Below are 17668 nucleotides of genomic sequence, written 5' to 3'. Positions count from 1 at the left end.
TCTCAGCTGTAATTCATGGATTGCTGGTGGATTAGAAAACTTGCTGGGCACTTAGTACTGGTTGTCACTGTTTCCAGATGCTAAGCATACAGGCAAAGCTTTGTTACTATATGAGAATTCAGGAACAATAGTCACTCAAAAATTGTGACTAACATATAATCTGCAATATGCTATGCCAAAGTTAATGGTTCTGTCTCACATTATGAAAGCCTAAATGAATTAAGAATAAGAGGAATAAAATGTTTGTGATTTCTTTAAGTATAAGCAAAGAAAACATGATAATTAAAATGGAAAAAAAATCCCAAACCCAAGAAAAGAGTGTTCCTTCTGATACTGGCTTTACCATTTTCCTGAAAGAGATATGAAACAGGCAAATTCAGGCAACATCTGTTTTGCCCATGAATGCCAAATAAAAATATTATATTTTTATTTAAATTGTCAGGTCTCTCACTCTTACATCCATCACTTCCTTTAAAAGGACAGGTACTCATTAAAGGTACAGAGTGACATTATTGTTTAATGACCTTCTGAATGTGCTTTGAGCTGTAACTGTTTTCCTAGATTCTCCTGGTAGAGGATGATACCAATTGCTTTGAAGCTAGAATGAGATACAGAATAGTTGCTATGAATGACTGTATATGCTAGAAATGCGGGGGGGGGGGGGGGAAGGTTGTGCTTGTTTGCACTTTTTTTTTTCTTTTGAGCATTTTTTGAGCATTCAAAGTAGTGGAAAAGGCAGACTAAAAATTACCACTTTTCTATAAAGCAAAAAAAGAGTTAACCTTCATATAAAATAATAATGTGAAAGGTATTTGTAAAGAAATTTAAGAAATTTTCCTTCTCAACACAGGAAACCTGTGAGTTCCCCTTGATGACCAAGCTAAAATTCTTTCAGATGTATCACCAGTGCATGCATCAGTATGTACCATGAAAAAGTCAAGGGGAAGATTACAGAGAAAGTGTAGTATAACCTCAAATGAAAATGTAATCTCTATATATAGAACTGACTTTCATTTTTACTATGAAATCCAGATTTTTCCAGTTTTCTTTTTATTTAGTGCTCCATGCCAGACTGTTTACAGAACTTATTTATCCCTTGGGCAGTTAGATAAATTTAGAAGGGTGTTTGTTCTTTTCTAGTTGAGTTAGGTTTAAAAGGTTTATTGAAAATTTAGCATTTGATCTATAATACAGAACTTTTTTTTTTTTTTTTAAATAGACATAGTCTGCATATTGATGCTAAGGTATAGAGCACTGCAGTACATTTTCATAAAGCGGTATTTCAGTCTCCCTCCTTCAAGCAGTGTCTTAACCCAAGTGGCAGCTGCTTAAGAAAGACTGGCTTTCAATAAGGTGACACTTTCCACAGAAACTAGTTGCCTGGAAAAAAAAAAAAAAAAAAAAAAAAGCTTAATCATTTAGTGGAGACTTTAACCTAAACAACTGAATGGAAAGTAAAATTGCAAATAGTGCCAGCCCCACCTTGTGTCTGCGTGCTCCCTTGGGGCATGAGTTCCCCTGCCTGGATGCCTGTAGGTGTCTGTGCTTCCTGCAGGTAGCACAGAGGAGCCAGAACCTCTCTGCAGGCACCTCTCCACTCCGTGGAGACCTATGGCGAGCTCACTGGGAGGAAGGGTGCGGGGCTGAACGAGGACAGAAGTGGGGTGGGCAAGGAGCTCCAGGGCAGAAAAGAGTAGAGGGTGTAGGCAAAGGATCCCCCACTCTGCGTCGTCACTGCCAGCACGGGCAGCGTGGCAGGATGGTGCACAGCCCAGGCAGTTTGCGTGTGCCTCAGGACTCTGAGCACAAAAACCCCAGCCTGGGGTTCAAGGTGACGGTGTAATTGTTCCATGTCTGCATAGTGCCTAGTAAAGAAGAGTTCAGATCATGGTGGGGAACCACCACTGATATAAGCATGGGAATTACAGCCTTGTGCCTCCCTGTAGAAGAGCTTCTCGTGTTCAAACAACCTGTTTGTCATTGCTGGAAGGATATCTCTGTTTTCCTGCTGAGGTAACAGGGAAAAGGAATGGCACATTTAGTAGCTGCAAACTTGCTGGCATGTGAGTGCAGGATCTTCCACTGAGAAGTCATCTGTGCTGTTGCCTGAATGGAGTACAGACCCCGTGGTCATGCCATAAACAATGCATTCCTCCATGATCCTCCTGGGTGCAGTATCATGGGAGCAGTGTCATGGGAATGATGTCCCTTGTTATCAATACAGGCTGTTCTTGTAACCCTTGTTCGGCTGCTTCTTCCACTGCTTTCTCACACGTGCACTTTTCCATCCCTACAGCATTCCTGCCAATCTTCGTATTTCTGTTAAGAATCTCTCCACAAGGACTGGCTTGGCTGGATTGCTATGGATGTATTTTGGGGGAAGAGCTGCTACCCTAAAAGAGATTTCCTGCCACATCCCTGGGAGGCATTGTATATGTGAAGGCTTCCCTATGCCCAAAGTGGATTTGATCCAGCTCAAGAAGCTTCACCCCTCTGGGGCAGCACCCCAGAAATAGAAACCTGCACGGGAGCTGCTCTGTCCTGCTGAAATAGGTTCCAGACTAGGACTGCTAGAGGGAGATGCCCACTACTGTCCCAGAGAAGACTGTGCACACGCCTGGACAATCCCAGCTGTGATTTATGATGCTGCTCTCCCTGCTGAAGTACTCCCTTGCCCAGCAGGCATTTTCTCGGGCAAGATGGTGTCTCTGAAAATGATGTTGCTGCATTATCGGATGTTTCTTCTGGAGATAATCAAGGACGAGTAAGAAGATGCAGACATGACTCTGTGTGTGTCTGACAATGAGTGTTTGGAACCACAACTGGTCCTACTCAGCAGTAGCCTCATGAAGCCATTCCTAGGCTGAGGCACTCACCGATAGTCCTGCTGCCCAGTCCGCAGCCTGGTGCGTGTCCCTAGAGCTGGAGAGAAACCCCCGCCTACATGAGAGAAAGGTTACACTTGTGCTATAGGGCAGTAGGTGGAGATATGATCCCTCTGAACAGGGTGGTTTGTACTCTCAGGTTGAAATTGGGGTGGGGGACATTTATGGTCACAGCAAGGGGATGTGAAACTCCTTGGACTAGAAAGTGTTTCCAGACGTGGACAGGCTGCCTAGTACTGCTGTCCCTGTACACGCCAGCTGATGGCTGGGAACCCAGGCTAAGTGGAATCAGTGACTGTCCTGGGCTGCTGACAACATCCTGAGCTGCTGGTATCTCTGATGAGTTGCCCTGGGGCAAGTGAGTGGTCACACACTCAGGCTGAACCTTGGCTCAGTCTTTGTCACCGGCTTTAGCCCTTGGTTTAACCCCAGCCGGCAACTAGGCATCACGCAGAGAATCGGGGGGGGGGGGAAGTAAAACTCGCAGGTTGAGATAAAGACAGTTTACTGGGACAGAAAAGGAAGGGAAAATACTACTACTAATAATAGAATATACAAAACAAGTGTTGCATAATACAATTGTTCACCACCCACTGACCAATGCCCGAGCTGTGGTGCCCCCCTGCCAACTCCCCCCAGTTTATATACTGGGCATGACATAATATGGTATGGAATACCACTTTGGCTCGTTTGGGTCAGCTGTCCTGGCTGTGTCCCCTCCCAGCTTCTTGTGCACTCCCAGCCTCCACTGGCAGGGCAGTAGGAAAAGCTGAAATGTCCTCGACTTAGTATAAACACTGCTTAACAACAACTAAAACATCAGTGTGTTATCAACGTTATTCTCATCCTAAACCCAAAACACAGCACTATACCAACTACTAGGAAGAAAATTAACATTATTCCAGCCGAAACCAGGACACCCCTGCCCTGTGCAACAGGGATCAGACCAACCCCACAAGGTCCTGAACTCTGCTGGCTGCCTCTTGGCAGGGGAGTGGCTCCTCTTCCAGTGGAATTAGAAAGGGAAACCACAAGGGTCTTAATGTCCACTGGGTTTGTTTTTTTCTTAACACAGATTACTTTAATTTCCCAAAAAAAGAAAGCCTCTTAATTTTTTTAGCAATACACAGATGATCACAGTTTTATTAAATTCTCAGTCATTGTCAACAGCATTTCAGAGCTCTTTCCCACAAAGCTCATCTACTGAAATCACCATCCCTCCTTCAAACATAAGAACCTAAATCGCCTAAAACTACATTTTCATCATCCTGCGGACCACCTTAATCCCACTTGAAATTCATCTCTCACAAAAAGGGCTAGGATGTTGGTCCTCACTGATCCCCCAGTAGATTCTGGCTTTGCAGTATTATTATTTTCTCCATTTTGTTTTGTAGGGGCTGAGGAATCACAACTGTGAAATATTTTTCTCTAGAACTGCTTTTTTAACTATATTTGAGGAGGACTACTCCTTTTATGATGTGTTGGTAGCAACACTTGACTGCTGAGAGTAACTAGAACAACATATCAGAAGGTGAACCTGTCTTGCAGTGTCTGAAGAACTGAAGAAATGTGTCTTCTAAAGCAGACTCAAAATTGCTGTGTTTAGAGGCATTTGAACAGCCACTGTGGATAAAGAAGCAATCTTCAATGGAATTAAAGTTTCTCTGCCATCAAGAAGTGACTGATTGTTCATGAAATAGTATAAATACAGACAGGGCTTGGAGCAAATTCTTGCAAATTCTTTTTGGTGTTTTCTTTAACAAAAGAAAAGAAATTAATAATTTGCCATTTGCTGTATAAATTTTACTCTGAGATTCAAATTCATTTCCCACTGTTCTTTTCTAGAAAAGTATTTCTATGAGAAAAATTCCAAGGTTCTTTGTGTTTCAGAGTAAGAACAAGAAAAGTATTTGCTTTTTTCAGACCTAAACATACAAGTATTAAATACACTGGTTAGACATATGTTTAACTACCTGTCTACAATACAAGAGTAAAAGAGCAGCCTATTTTGTTCTCAGATCTGTTACAGGCTTGTCGTGGTCAAGAAGATGTCATTTTAAAAGTGTGCAGGCAAAGGCTATGAAATGAACTCTCCAGGAGCTCTGCCACTCTTACAGCTCTCTGTCCTCCTTATGAGATCAGAAGAGGAGAGTTTAGCTTCTTGCCTGACAAAAAAATTCCTCCCTGAAGAACTGAAGATGAGCATGAGCTCTGGCAGCATTACCTAGTCCACCTCTTGTCCTGTGATATAGGCTTAACCATCTCTGTGGTCTAAAAATGGCTTGTGGGTAAACAAGGACCCTTAGCTGTCCCCTGCCTACCGGAACTGTACAAGGAAAACTGCAATAGGAAGTACCAGTCCTTCACTGGCAACCGTTTTGTCTTGTCCATTTTTCTGGCAATTTAAGGATATAACAAGATTGTTAAGGGAGATGTCATTTTTGGAAGCTTGAATGTTAGGCTGGGAAAAGAGTCTGTATCTAAGACATTTTCATGCTCAACACTGTGAAGACCATAAAATGAATCTGTAAAGTCTGGAGCCGACCTCTTCAGCCAACTAAACCTATAGTGATGTCAGGGGTATAGTTAAGAAATACCCCTGTGGCTGAATGAAGGGGCTAAGGAGTAAGACCACATTGATAGCGTGTACAGCTGGAAGGGACTACTGGAAAACAGAAGTGGAAATTTTTTTTTTTTTTTAAAGATTTTTATTCAGTTGTTAAATAGAAAGAGGTAATAACTTAACTGTGCAGACAAAAGGAGGAGCACGCCAGATGTATAGAATTCATACATTTATATGGCTTGGGGAATAAACTTTCTCAGGAAGATGAAAACTTCGATTCTTAATAGAATTAGATTTCATACTGATCCAAGCCAGAATAGGAGCAAAGTAGGAAACACATAATTTCAATATTCACAGAATAGGTTCTTCTTCATTAAGTCAGTTGTGGATACTAGGATTTCTTTCGGTCCTCACTGTAAGTGAAATGAGAGAATATTTAGTTTTCAGAGCTCTCTGAACAAACTGTAGTATGGCTAAAATATGGAAATGTTAAATCATATTTTATCTGACAACTACGGTTGGTTTATAGTTGTTGACACATCAAAGTGGCGTGGGAAGTTTTCTTATTCTTTCCTTCCATAGCTACAACAGACAAAAATAGATACTACATAAAGACAATACAAAATTGCTCTTTTGGTTTGGGTATACAGTTAAATTACTGCATTTCAGTAGATTTATGCAAACTCTGTGTGCTTGTTCTTTTCCCACAGCAAATACAAGGTCATATGACATAGCTGAGCTTTCTTTTGTACTAACTAAGGCAAGCTGCACTACTGTACAATTGTTGTACGCTACAGATATGCACACAGGCGTTGCTTTATTCCAGGTGATACATGCTAACTTGGAAGCCTGTGGTAACTTCGTTACATAGTTGTGGCCTTAGTTCTTAATTAAATGGGACTGAAGAAAATGTGGTTTAGGTGGATACATTCCAGGGATCCTGACCATGGAAATACTGCCTCTCTTCTTGCCGTGGGGCTGGGTGACCTGGTTCACCATAGTTCTGTCTCGTCCTCTGAACTGCATGGTTGAAAATTGCATCTTTTTCAGAGGAGCAATACATTTAAATACTGCATTATGATTTATTTCCTTCTACTGTGCTAGCAACACTAGCAGTAACATTAAATTGATGTTACCCTTAATGGCACACACTTTGGAATGGCATATATCTGAGAGGCAAGGCAAACAGCGAATCACCTGGCTAACACCACTTGTCCTGAGCGTGGCCCCATCTGCCTGAATGAATAAATGGTATCAGCATGGGACTGATCCGTTATACCAAAAGCAAGGTAGGAAGTGATGGCTCTTGTAGAGAGTAGTTCCTCAATGTTTTTCCTCTGTGAAGAGGAAGGTTGATTTGACACAGATTGTTTTTCTTTGCCATTCTCCTTGTTCTCAGACCTACCAGAAGTAAAGGTGGCTTGGAAACCAGCAGCTGAACCAGCACCATCTGTGACAAACTCTACGAGCATAAGATTACTAGAAGCAACTACGTCACTGGGTATCTTTGATCCACAGGTCTTGTCCATTAGAACTGCAGAAGACTTGCTGGATCCATCATAAACTTTAACATAATCACCCTGACAGCCTCTGGTTCTCTGCAGCTCAAAGGCTTGAAAGTGCAGGGAAATCTGGAAGGGAAGAGAAAACCAGCCTTTAATATACATGTATGTGACTTCTTTCATGCAGCATCCTTTAAAACAGACAGAATCTAAGCTGCAGCCAAGCCCAAACTGGAACTGCTTACCCAGCCTTGCCTCCCATCCCCTGAAGCTGCAGGGTTCAGATCTAATGGGCCTGTGACTGAATGTTCCCATGCTCAGACTGCTTTGTCTTGATTTTGCAAACATGAAGCCCAACATACGGAGGTTTTTCAAAATTGCAACTCTGCAGTTGTCTTTGCCCATACCTGGCTTAAGGGTGTGAGGAAGTAGAGACTTGTCTGAACTCTTTCTCGTGGAAAAGATCTTACCTTGCAACTGGTATGCAGACAAAGTGCAAAATGCTTAACACAGAAAGAAGTAAGTTCAGCCATATTCCAAGACCACTGTTAACCTGTGATTACCTTTCCAGAATGAGTTCGGATAAGCCAGACACAGTTGGTGTTATCTGAGTAATTTCTTGGGTGGTTGGCAGATCTTAGTGACCCAGATGCTGCATCGAGAATAGAGCTGCAGCGACCTGAGAAAGAAACAACGTTTGCTTCAGCACCAGGCTTGCAGAAACTTCTACTCATTTACAATTACAATCTCTTCAGAATGGTCTGGTCTCAATTTCCTGATCTGCCAGCATTAGTTTCAGAGTACTGGTACATCTTGATTAAGATGAAGAATCCTGTTGTCCTAATTTTCACATAACGCATAAGTATCTGCATCACAATGGAGAGTAAAATAGTGCTTGGAAAAAGCATTAGCTTTTATTGATTAGCTCCATAGTTTAGCCAGGGATCTCTTTCTGCACCTCTATACAAAGTGTGAGAGGTTTCAGTTCATTGCAATTGGTGACATTGTTTTTCACTGAGATGCGGAAGTCAAGTGATGTTAGAAGAGTCAAGCCCAAATGATGTCTCTGCAATGCTTAAATTCTAAGCTTAGGAGGAGGACTTGGGCTTCCATCTGTGCAAGCAGTAATACTTTATTCATCAAGATCTTTTCCCCTTGACTGAATAAATTTCTCTGATTGTATGGGAGAATTTCTTATAGCAGAGGTTAAAATTAAAGAGTTAAAAATACATACAAATTTAGAATGACAACTTAAACATTTGAAAAGTGCACACATGAAACTGTTCCAGTTCAGAGAAGCCTACAACTGTTTTGGTTTGGCTCAGGTCTTAAATACAAACTGCAATGAGGAACAGAGATGTCTGGCTCGTTGTGGGGTTTATAGTTGTCTCCTGAAGTGTAAGAAACCAAATTACTCCAGTGAAGCATGTGACATGGTATGCAGTTAGGCCAGTTGCACAGTAGCCACTTACGCCAACAGTGAATGTGTTGATTTGGAGGCAGAAAGCATTTTCTCACTAATCACAATGTGCCTCCAGCTTCACCTTTGCATCCTCTCCCAGAGCAACCCTAATGGGTACCATGAATTTAGGACAATAGCCTCACAGTCTTTGATGAGAAACTGCTGCCTCTGCAGTGTGCCCAAACAGCCTTGTGAAGAATCTGAATAGAAGATTGAAAGGGTGGCTTTGAGATACTTACTGCAATTGTAAAGTTTGTTGATTTTGGCCACATCCAGATTGCTCAGTCCCTGCCTCTGTCCAATATGTACTGATCCATCAGGAATTGGTACAATAGTTGCTTTCCCAGTGGTATTACTGAATGTGTATCTGCAAAAACCCATGAAAAGTCATGTTCTTTAAGTACAATCACTTCTTTCAGGATTTAATGGCAAGCTTTGGAGGAAGAACAAGAATTGTACGCAAGTTATTGTTGTGACTAACAGCGCTGTTCAAATAGATTTGATTAAGATGTCCTGCAGTAAGCAGAGTCAATCTCAAGATGCCCTCCTTTGCTCCCATGCTCAGCTGTGAATGGCTCCTTAATGGAAAGTTAAAGGATAATGAATTCATCTTAGAGACTTGCTTGTCTGAACTGACTCACAGTGTTTTTCTCAGAAGGGCAAATGGGGAAACTGGTAGTTAGGAGAGATGTATTATAGAAACTAATTCTAATGTAAGATTTGAGTTTCGACAAAAGCAATGCCATGCTGCTACTTACGGGCCATAGTGCATTACTGAGGAATAGTCATATGGAAGACCGAGGTTATTGGAGTTTTCAAATTTCTTGAAGTCTGGTCTGTCAGCTGTAACATATGATACTGTACTTAGAGTATGCTTCCTATCTACTTCCTTCAGGGAAGAAGGAAGAGCTGGGAACAGTAGGGTGTATCTACGTCACTTTCTACATTGAGGGTTTAAAGGTACTTACCTGGGCTGATGTACTCCCACATGATCTTTACATGTTTATCCCTGTCACTTCGAGAATGTTCATGCAAAAAGCCCAGAGCATGGTCCAGTTCATGTTGAATTATTCCTTTCCACATGCAGCCTCCTTTCATCACAGAGACAGTCTGTCCACCTCCTACTTTCCCATAATTTGACCAGCACCTGAGAGACGCATTGAACACCAGCAGAAGACTTATGGGATTTTTATTGTCAGGCAGGCAAAGGGACAGTATAGAGAACCTTGCTTCATGCACGTCTTGTGGGAGTGGAAGGACTGATTTCTTCCTGTCCACTGTGATAGTCAGAGTCTACAGAAGGGCAGACCTGACCATGGCATAGAAAACAACAAACAGTATGATCATTGCTAAAGGTTCCTGGAAGACCTTCATTAGTATGGAGGCTCCTGCATTATGACTTTCTGCACCCAGTGACTTTACTTCCCTAGAAATAACTAAATAACTTTTTTTTTTCCAAAATACTGAACACTATATCAGAGCTGGAGCTAAGATGAATAGCACTTTCAAGCTAATGGGTGTTGAACAATTCTCTCACAGGCTTTAATTCTGACCTTGACAGCCAACTTGTGTGATTTGGAGAACTGTTTATTTCATAAGTTGAAATTAGTTTTGCCTGTGCAAATAAGAACTACAGTAATCTGTTATATGTTGTGCTCAAGTGTGCATTATACCACAGAGAAACCATGAGCTTTGACATTCTTTCCACCTTAATGGTACTTTCCCATGATCTGCGTCACTTCTGTGTCTTCTGTGAGTCCCTGATCTAACTGCTGAGTCCTTGCACTAGCAAGGTATCCAAGGAGGATACCTTGGCACTGTGATAAAACATAAATTTTCTTCTCTAAATCTGTTCCCCTTTCCTCTCTAAGGTAACACAGAATGAGTGTAGTAAAGAATTGAAAAACAATGTAGAAATAACTTGTTAATTTATTGTTTAACTCACCCATCGGCAGATTTAATGATGAGGTAGTCACGTTCTGTCTTGCGCTTCACAAAATTAATACAAGTCAGTGTTTCAAATTCTGCCATGGCATCATGAATCCCCTTTATGTGGCTCTCCTCTGGAGAAGAAAGGGTTAATTTTGAGGGTCACACAAGAACAATGGCAGGTGCCATTAAACTCTCACATGTGCTCAAAAAAAGGGTAAATGAGAGACAGAAACATGAGCCTAGGGTCTTTCTTATGTTTTGCTCAGTGTCCTGGTTTAACCCCAGCCAGCAACTAAGCACCACGCAGCCACTCACTCACTTCCCCCCCCACCCAATGGGATGGGGAAGAAAATCAGGAAAAGAAGTAAAACTCATGGGTTGAGATAAGAACGGTTTAATAGAACAGAAAAGAAGAAACTGATAATGATAATGGTAACACTAATAAAATGACAATAGTAATAATAAAAGGATTAGAATATAGAAATGATGCACAATGCAATTTCTCACCACCCGCTGATTGACACCCAGTTAGTCCCTGAGTGGCGATCCCCCCGACCCAACTCCCCCCAGTTTATATACTGGGCATGACGTCACATGGTATGGAATACCCCGTTGGCCACTTTGGGTCAGGTGCCCTGGCTGTGTCCCCTCCCAACTTCTTGTGCCCCTCCAGCCTTCTTGCTGGCTGGGCATGAGAAACTGAAAAATCCTTGACTTTAGGCTAAACACTACTTAGCAACAACTGAAAACATCAGTGTGTTATCAACATTCTTCTCATAGCTAAATCAAAAGCATAGCACTGTGCCAGCTACTAGGAAGAAAATTAACTCTATCCCAGCTGAAACCAGGACACCCAGTAATGAATTTCATTTAAGATATTAATAGCCTGGCACAAGATCCTCTTTATCCAGATATTTGTCAAAATGGATTCAGGTGGGAGCTTTTTTTTCTCAACTGCTTGTTTTAAATTATAGTGGTGATTGTTGATGTATCTTCTGATGTGACACTTAGAGAGAGCTATGGGAAGCTATTTTGCTAATAAAAAGTAGGCCATCGAAACCACACTGCAATAGGTATGAACCTTATAAAGGCATGTATTCTGGCAGGTACCATTAGAGAGGATGATAATTCTTGTCTCCAAGAGACCAGACCCAAAACATTATGGATGCAAACTTCTCAAGGAAATTTGATCTCTTTTCTTCTTCCTGTTCATGTCTTTGTAATTTACAATTCATCTGTGCTTGCACAGCGCAAGTAAATCCTTAGAATTGATTTAATCAACTGTGTGGCCACTATAAGTAGGTTTCTACCTGAACCTTGTTGGATAAAATCCATTTAAAAAAAAAAAAAAGCATTACTGAAATTTACACTCACCATAAGTAGGATCCAAGACATAGGGAACACGAACAATCCCATCATTGGACTGGGGCCAATTGCAATGGCGACAGCTGATGGCACTGCGACTCCTTTGTGGAACTATGTCACCTTCTTGCAAGTACTGAGAGCTGTCTGTGGTGAGAGAGAAAGGGTGTAAATATCTGAGCCATAGATTGCTAAGCACACTTGGAAAAGTGTCACTCTCTACTCATCCTCCTTTTCAGTTTTTCCCTAAGCATCTGCTCCTGGCTAGCATGAGAAATGGACTACTGGGCTAGATGGACATTATCTGCTTCCCTACCTTTGCTGCTGTGTCCTTAGCTAAGAGGAGAGGTGGGAATCTCCAACTCTGTTGGATGGGGTTGAGGCAAGACAGGGAATGACTGAAAGCAGTTGCAATAGTGAGAGGGATGCTGTGTTTTGATACTATTTCATCGTTCATCATGTGACACTGAATGAATGGCATTAAATATCTGCCCAGGAAGGGTGCTGGGCAAAGGCAGGAGGTGCCAATAAGGAAAACCTAGAAGGCAAGCAAACCAAAAAGAGAAGTGTGTTGTCTAGAGAAAACTAAGCATGTTTAGTGTCCATTTCTACAGACAGTAGTAAAGCTTCTGGAATGACTGCTGAAGGGGAAAATGTGAGAAAGGCAAGCTGATAGAATGGGGAATGTTTGGAAGAATCAAAGAACAGGGAGTCTGGAGCAGGGAGCATGGAACTGACCGTAGCATATCTAGGAGTCTGTACTACAAAGCCATATGATTGAATGCAAGCATCGCTTGCGTTCAAGAAAAAGGCAGCTAAATACTAATGCATCCCAATATCCAAGTTCTCTTTTTATGTCCAAAGAATGACAAAGATGTCAAGAGCTAAACCTGAAGAAGCTGCCTGGATAGTTCAGTTGCCTCAACACCTGGTATTATCTTCAGTATTGACACTGTAGTTTTGAGATGCCATAGGGCTTCAGCAGACCACACAGTAGTCCCAGTGGCAGGTCTCTGGGCATCTCTTACATGATGGTGTGTAAGATGGGAAAAATATCTGTACGGATTGTGGTAAGACATTGTACCACCCACATCACCCCCAAAAGCAACAGAGACCCATTATAAGCAGGTCTTTGGTGGCATTACCTTTGTTAACTTTCAGAATTCTGTTAAAAATAACTTCGTCCTCAGAGTCAGTCTCTGTCGGCGATGGAGATTCTGCACAGAAATACAAAAGTATCACTTTCTCATTCCTAGGGAAAATACAAATCGTGATTTTTAACCTGGTGAGTTTCCAGGGGCTCACTCAGATCGGGTGCTGCTTACAGCGATGCATGTAAAACTCACAGAGCCTATTTAGGGACTGGCATGGTGTTCAGTCATGTAGATATTTGCTCAGTGCCACAATCTTGTGAACCTCCCAGCTGTGGTTATTTTGGCATTAATCCAGTCCCAAAAGCTATTCTCTTTCAATCTTTCCCTCTCTCCATTTTTTTTTCCCCCGTACCCATCACATTTTAAGGCCTGGACCTTTGGCTCTTATAAGTCTGTATTGTCCCACTCAAGTGGCCAGCTGGCTGCATGGCTCCCTCTGTGCATTCAGACAGGACAGTTTTCCTTCTGCATGCCCACTTCACACTCAAACCCCCAACAAAAGACACCGGGAGCAAAAAAGGAAGGAGAGCAGTCCTGCTGCTTGCTGCTGGATGTGCTGGCCTTTTGAAAAAACCTTGAAACCAGTGAAATCAGAACTGCATTCTTATTCCACGTGTTGGAGTGATGTCCCCAGCTAAGCCCAGCATCACAGACTCCTAGGCCTTACAAGTAGAATCACCCAACCCTGACAATTATGCAATAAGTCTTGACATCAATAAAAAGCACAAGCACATGGCCTCTGTGCTTTCTGTAACCTTTGGAAGTGACTTAAGTCATGACATTATCTAAGCAGAGCTATTTTTAGCAAAAGTAACAGCTGAGGTTTTTAGCAAGGCCAAGCAATTAGCCACAACCAAGAGACACTCTGCTTTGCATGAAATATTATGGTGAGTGCATTAATTTAAGATTTCTTCCTTAATATTAATTTGGGTTAATCATGTGTTATTTTCTGGAGTAACTGGGTAGCTAAAAATCAGTATATCCTATCAAATACTTATATTTAGATGGAATAATACATACCGTATATATCCTCTTGTGTAGTAACCTGCAAGAATGATGCATTATTATTATCTCACACTTCATATTATAACATAAATATTAAACAATATAGCATGCAAAGGATCAAAACTGTCCAGGCTACCACTGAAAGTATCTTTCACCAGTGCAGTCTCAAGCTTTTACATACTGCGCCATGTGTAAAAAAGTACCATGGTGTGGTAGATATTCTTCTTTTATATCTTGGCAAATATGGATATCATAAAGGGAATCAGCACAGGAGACTCGGGAAATGCAATCTGAAGTGTGACGTAAGTTTCAGATCTTCCAGCTTTATTTATGTCCCTGCTAGTACGAGTGCAAGGTTGATGAAATTGCCAATGAAGTCCTCCCAGTATCCCAGTACCCCCTGTAACAGCAGGGTAACACAGCGGCGAAAGGCTGTGGTACATACTGCTTCTAGGGAACGGTGGGGCTGATACCCAGCTGTGGGATCCGGTCTGTAGCAAAACAGATTGCCGTACTTCCCTTGCCTTGTATAAATAAAAAGCGAGTTTGAATTTTCTCTGTGACCCCAGAGAAGTCAAAAGCTTCCTGGGATGTGAGCTATATGTGGGTATAGTGCAGCAATAAGTGGAATAAGCATGGAAACTGCTCACTCTGTTACACTGTTGATTTGGAAAGACCTTCCTGCACAGATGGAGTTACAGGTGGCGTACATGAGTCGACCTCACTTTCCACAGTGCTGAACCCCAAAGTGATCAAAAGCGCTGATTTAGCTGTCCTTACCTCAGTAGGTTCTGTTGCTGCAAAAGGGAAGGAAGAAAAAGATAAGCAAAAAGGGCAAATTAGATTCTGAATGCAACTTCACAGCGTTCAATAGCATGGGCCTCCTCAGCCATGGGAATGCCTTTGGCAGGTCCCGTTGCTTGGAGGGGAACAGGGTGCACTAACCAATGCATAGGCACAGAAATTAAATTGATGTTTAGACAAACTGCTATGAAAATTCTTAGTAGATAGTGCTGAGGGACAGAATCCTGGTCATTTACCATCTAAGAATCAGCAAAGCATTTTATCAGTGTCAGTGTGGAAAATGACAAAGGAAACTAGGGACAAAAAAGACGCTTTGTCCCTAGATTTCACTGCAACAGGTGCAGGCTAACCAGCCTGACAATCCTCTCTGGTTTTACAGTGCCAAAGAGTAAAGTTATAAAATAGGACAAAGGTTATAATTTAGCACGGGGTAAACAATCTCAGTTTCAATATGTACCTGACAGCAGCTCAGAACCATTCTGAGTCCTAAGGCATCTTTCTAGTGTGATGGCTTTTGATTTCTACCAAATGTCAGTTTCTAGATACAAATATGGAATTGAAAATCTGATCTGATATAGAAATTGCTGAGCAGAAACTTCTTTGTTATAATATCATAAAAGTTTAGAAATTGCAAGGACCTCCAGAGGTCATCCAGTTCGTCTGTTTTCCCTAAGGCAGAAACAGTTTTATCTGTGTTACTCCTGACCACAGTTTGTTTGACCTGTTCTTAAGTGTGATGGATATGCCGCAAGCCTTTCTGGCAATCTTTTCCAGTTTGCCAATAATTGCACTCTTCCTTGTCAAAATATAAAGCCATTACTTTTTTTTCCTGTCCAACACTGACACAGAGAACACTTATGCAAATAGTTCTTATTTCTAGGTCTATCCATGTTCCTTACTTTTTGACCATGCTTTTTCAATAGAAGATGTGCCAAGCTCTGTCACACCTTGCAGCACCTTTCCCTTTTCACAGTGGTTATTGGCCAAACGTACTGAGGGGACTTCCTCCTATTCAGAATCTCCCTAGAACCTGCAACAGAATTGCTTTTATTGAGCCAAAAAGGCTTCAGTCTGTCTTTCCAGACTGTTACTTTGGTTACAGGGCAACGGAAGTCCACTGTAATTATGGTGGTTTATTATAGAAAAGTTCACTCAGTTCCCACCAGCTGCATCAGACAGAACCATGGCATCTAAAAAAATTCTGCAGGGAAGCACATTTTTGAAATGGGTTGACCGGATTCAGAATTCATACACCCAGGAGGCACTAGATGAATTGACTAGTCAAAGTCAGTGGAAATTAGGCTCCAGATTCCTAGGCGCTTAAAGCCTCCAACCCCTTTTTAAAACCCAAATGAGGCATCACAGAAGGCATCTGCCATGTCCTTGATCAAATGAACATCTGGTGTGATACAGCTTTCAAAATGATACAGTTCACATTTTCCCTGCACTGTAAATACTGAGAGATGTCTCAAAAGGCACAAAAAGCAGTGACAATGGTAAATTAAAACTCATTGTATGCGTTTGTTCCAGTAACTCTGCAACTTTGAGTCCCAGCAACTGACTACTTTAAACTTGAGCAAGCGTGTCCCTTGGCCAGCTCCAAATAAACCGAGCAGTAATTTTACAACAACCCTTTGCTGCTGTGCCATAAATGACAGCTCAAAAGAAGAATTAGTCAGTTTTCATTAGCCACTTAGTTGCTCTGACTATGTCAAGCAAATTTTTCCAAGGCCTCTTCCTCTCACAACACATCACCCCTGAGCTGGCAGTTTCTTGGTGTAAAGTCTGCCTACGGATTTATTTCCATTGACCATCTCTGGAGATCTGCAATTACCTCCTTCTGTTTTGTGAGTTGACAACAGCTTTTTGTTTTCTAACCCAGCACAAAGCAAAGCTTTCTCTGACGCCTGACATCCCTTTCTCTTGCTGCTGCACCAAGGTAGGCAAGGAGGCAAATGAATAACACTCAACTTAATGGAAGAGTATCAAAATGTCTTATTAAAATTTTATTTTCAAGCCTGTGAAAGCACATCTAAATTAACCTAACAAACCACACCCCTAAAGTATGTGTAAGGCACATCTGTGTGAAAACACATCTGCTTTCAGCCCAATAACAGATGGGGAAACATGGCCTTATTCAAAAGGCCTGAAAGTCAGTGCTTTCTCATGCTCTAAAGCCAAGTCACTCACACACCACCAAAGTGTGTGATACACAGTCAAGAAGTAACAGTTGTCTATAAAAATACAGTATAAATCCTACTTACTTGTTGTGCTGTTTCCATAGTTCTCCTGCAAAACCAATAAGTAAAGAGCATTACTCTTACATAGCTCATAAATGCAGCAACAGTAGTATCAAAATCAGGCCAAAGGGCCTGATTATTAGCCTGAATTATTAGATTGGCTTTATATATTATTATATTACTAATATTTTTCTTGCAGAAAATTCATCAAAATGGGTTTCCACAACTTCACTCCGGGAAGAACAGGTCGATTAGAAGACAGAACACGGTTGCATGGAGCTGCTCTCACCTGAATAGGGAAGCCCAGGATAGCATGAAGCAGAAATGGAGCAAAGACAAGGAACATCTTCAGATCCATTCTCCGGTCCTGACAGACCACCAGTGCAGTGCGTGTCCTTATCTCTGCCCGTTCAGGAGCGCTGCCGCTAGATATACCAGCAGAGCCTGCTCTGCCAGGGCTGAAAAAACCTGCACCAGCCAATGGGGATCCTAGCAGGGAGCAAACTTCTTTTGCAGCCTCAACAGCCAGTTTAGCCTCTGGGCATCCCCCTGTGCAGTGCTATTGCTGTCACTGTGATCTATAGCATCCCTCGTCTTCATACTGTCACTCATGCTGGAGCAGCCTGATGCTTGTGCTGCCATGCACTTCTTCTGCTTCTTGGAGGATCTTTCCTTAAGTGTTCTGTTTCACTGAGACCACATAGGAAGCCCCTTGTTCCTGGATAACTTTCCAGAGTACTGTATCGTTGGGATTTCAGA

The 17668-nt window shown here is 41.9% G+C and overlaps 1 protein-coding gene across 1 annotated transcript; it reads right to left on the bottom strand.

The window, feature by feature from the left end:
* Positions 1 to 5606: 5606 nt before the first annotated feature.
* LOC142032479 (astacin-like metalloendopeptidase) lies at positions 5607 to 17385 on the bottom strand. The gene is made up of 13 exons (XM_075031129.1): positions 17199 to 17385; positions 16934 to 16958; positions 14646 to 14662; positions 13881 to 13905; positions 12852 to 12923; positions 11719 to 11853; positions 10358 to 10475; positions 9381 to 9559; positions 9171 to 9255; positions 8652 to 8779; positions 7514 to 7629; positions 6854 to 7079; positions 5607 to 5861 (listed from the first exon to the last, which is right to left on the bottom strand). Exons 1-13 carry the CDS (start codon positions 17265 to 17267, stop codon positions 5827 to 5829), a joined length of 1230 nt encoding a protein of 409 aa, XP_074887230.1. The 5' UTR covers positions 17268 to 17385; the 3' UTR covers positions 5607 to 5826.
* Positions 17386 to 17668: the final 283 nt, after the last annotated feature.

Source organism: Buteo buteo, chromosome 6 (genome assembly GCF_964188355.1).
Source record: "Buteo buteo chromosome 6, bButBut1.hap1.1, whole genome shotgun sequence".
NCBI classification, from domain to species: Eukaryota; Metazoa; Chordata; class Aves; order Accipitriformes; family Accipitridae; genus Buteo; species Buteo buteo.
Note: the sequence above shows the minus strand (reverse complement) of the source record. Positions and strands in the feature narration are given on the sequence as shown.

Bases quoted from the DNA above. Each gene is read 5' to 3' on its own strand.
- LOC142032479 (XM_075031129.1), bottom strand. From the start codon at position 17,267: ATGGATCTGAAGATGTTCCTTGTCTTTGCTCCATTTCTGCTTCATGCT. The intron at 8,780-9,170 runs GTAAGTAGCAGC...GGGTTTTTGCAG, and splicing joins TCAGTAATGCACTATGGCCC to ATACACATTCAGTAATACCA. The intron at 7,080-7,513 runs GTAATCACAGGT...CTTCCCTTCCAG, and splicing joins TCCGAACTCATTCTGGAAAG to ATTTCCCTGCACTTTCAAGC.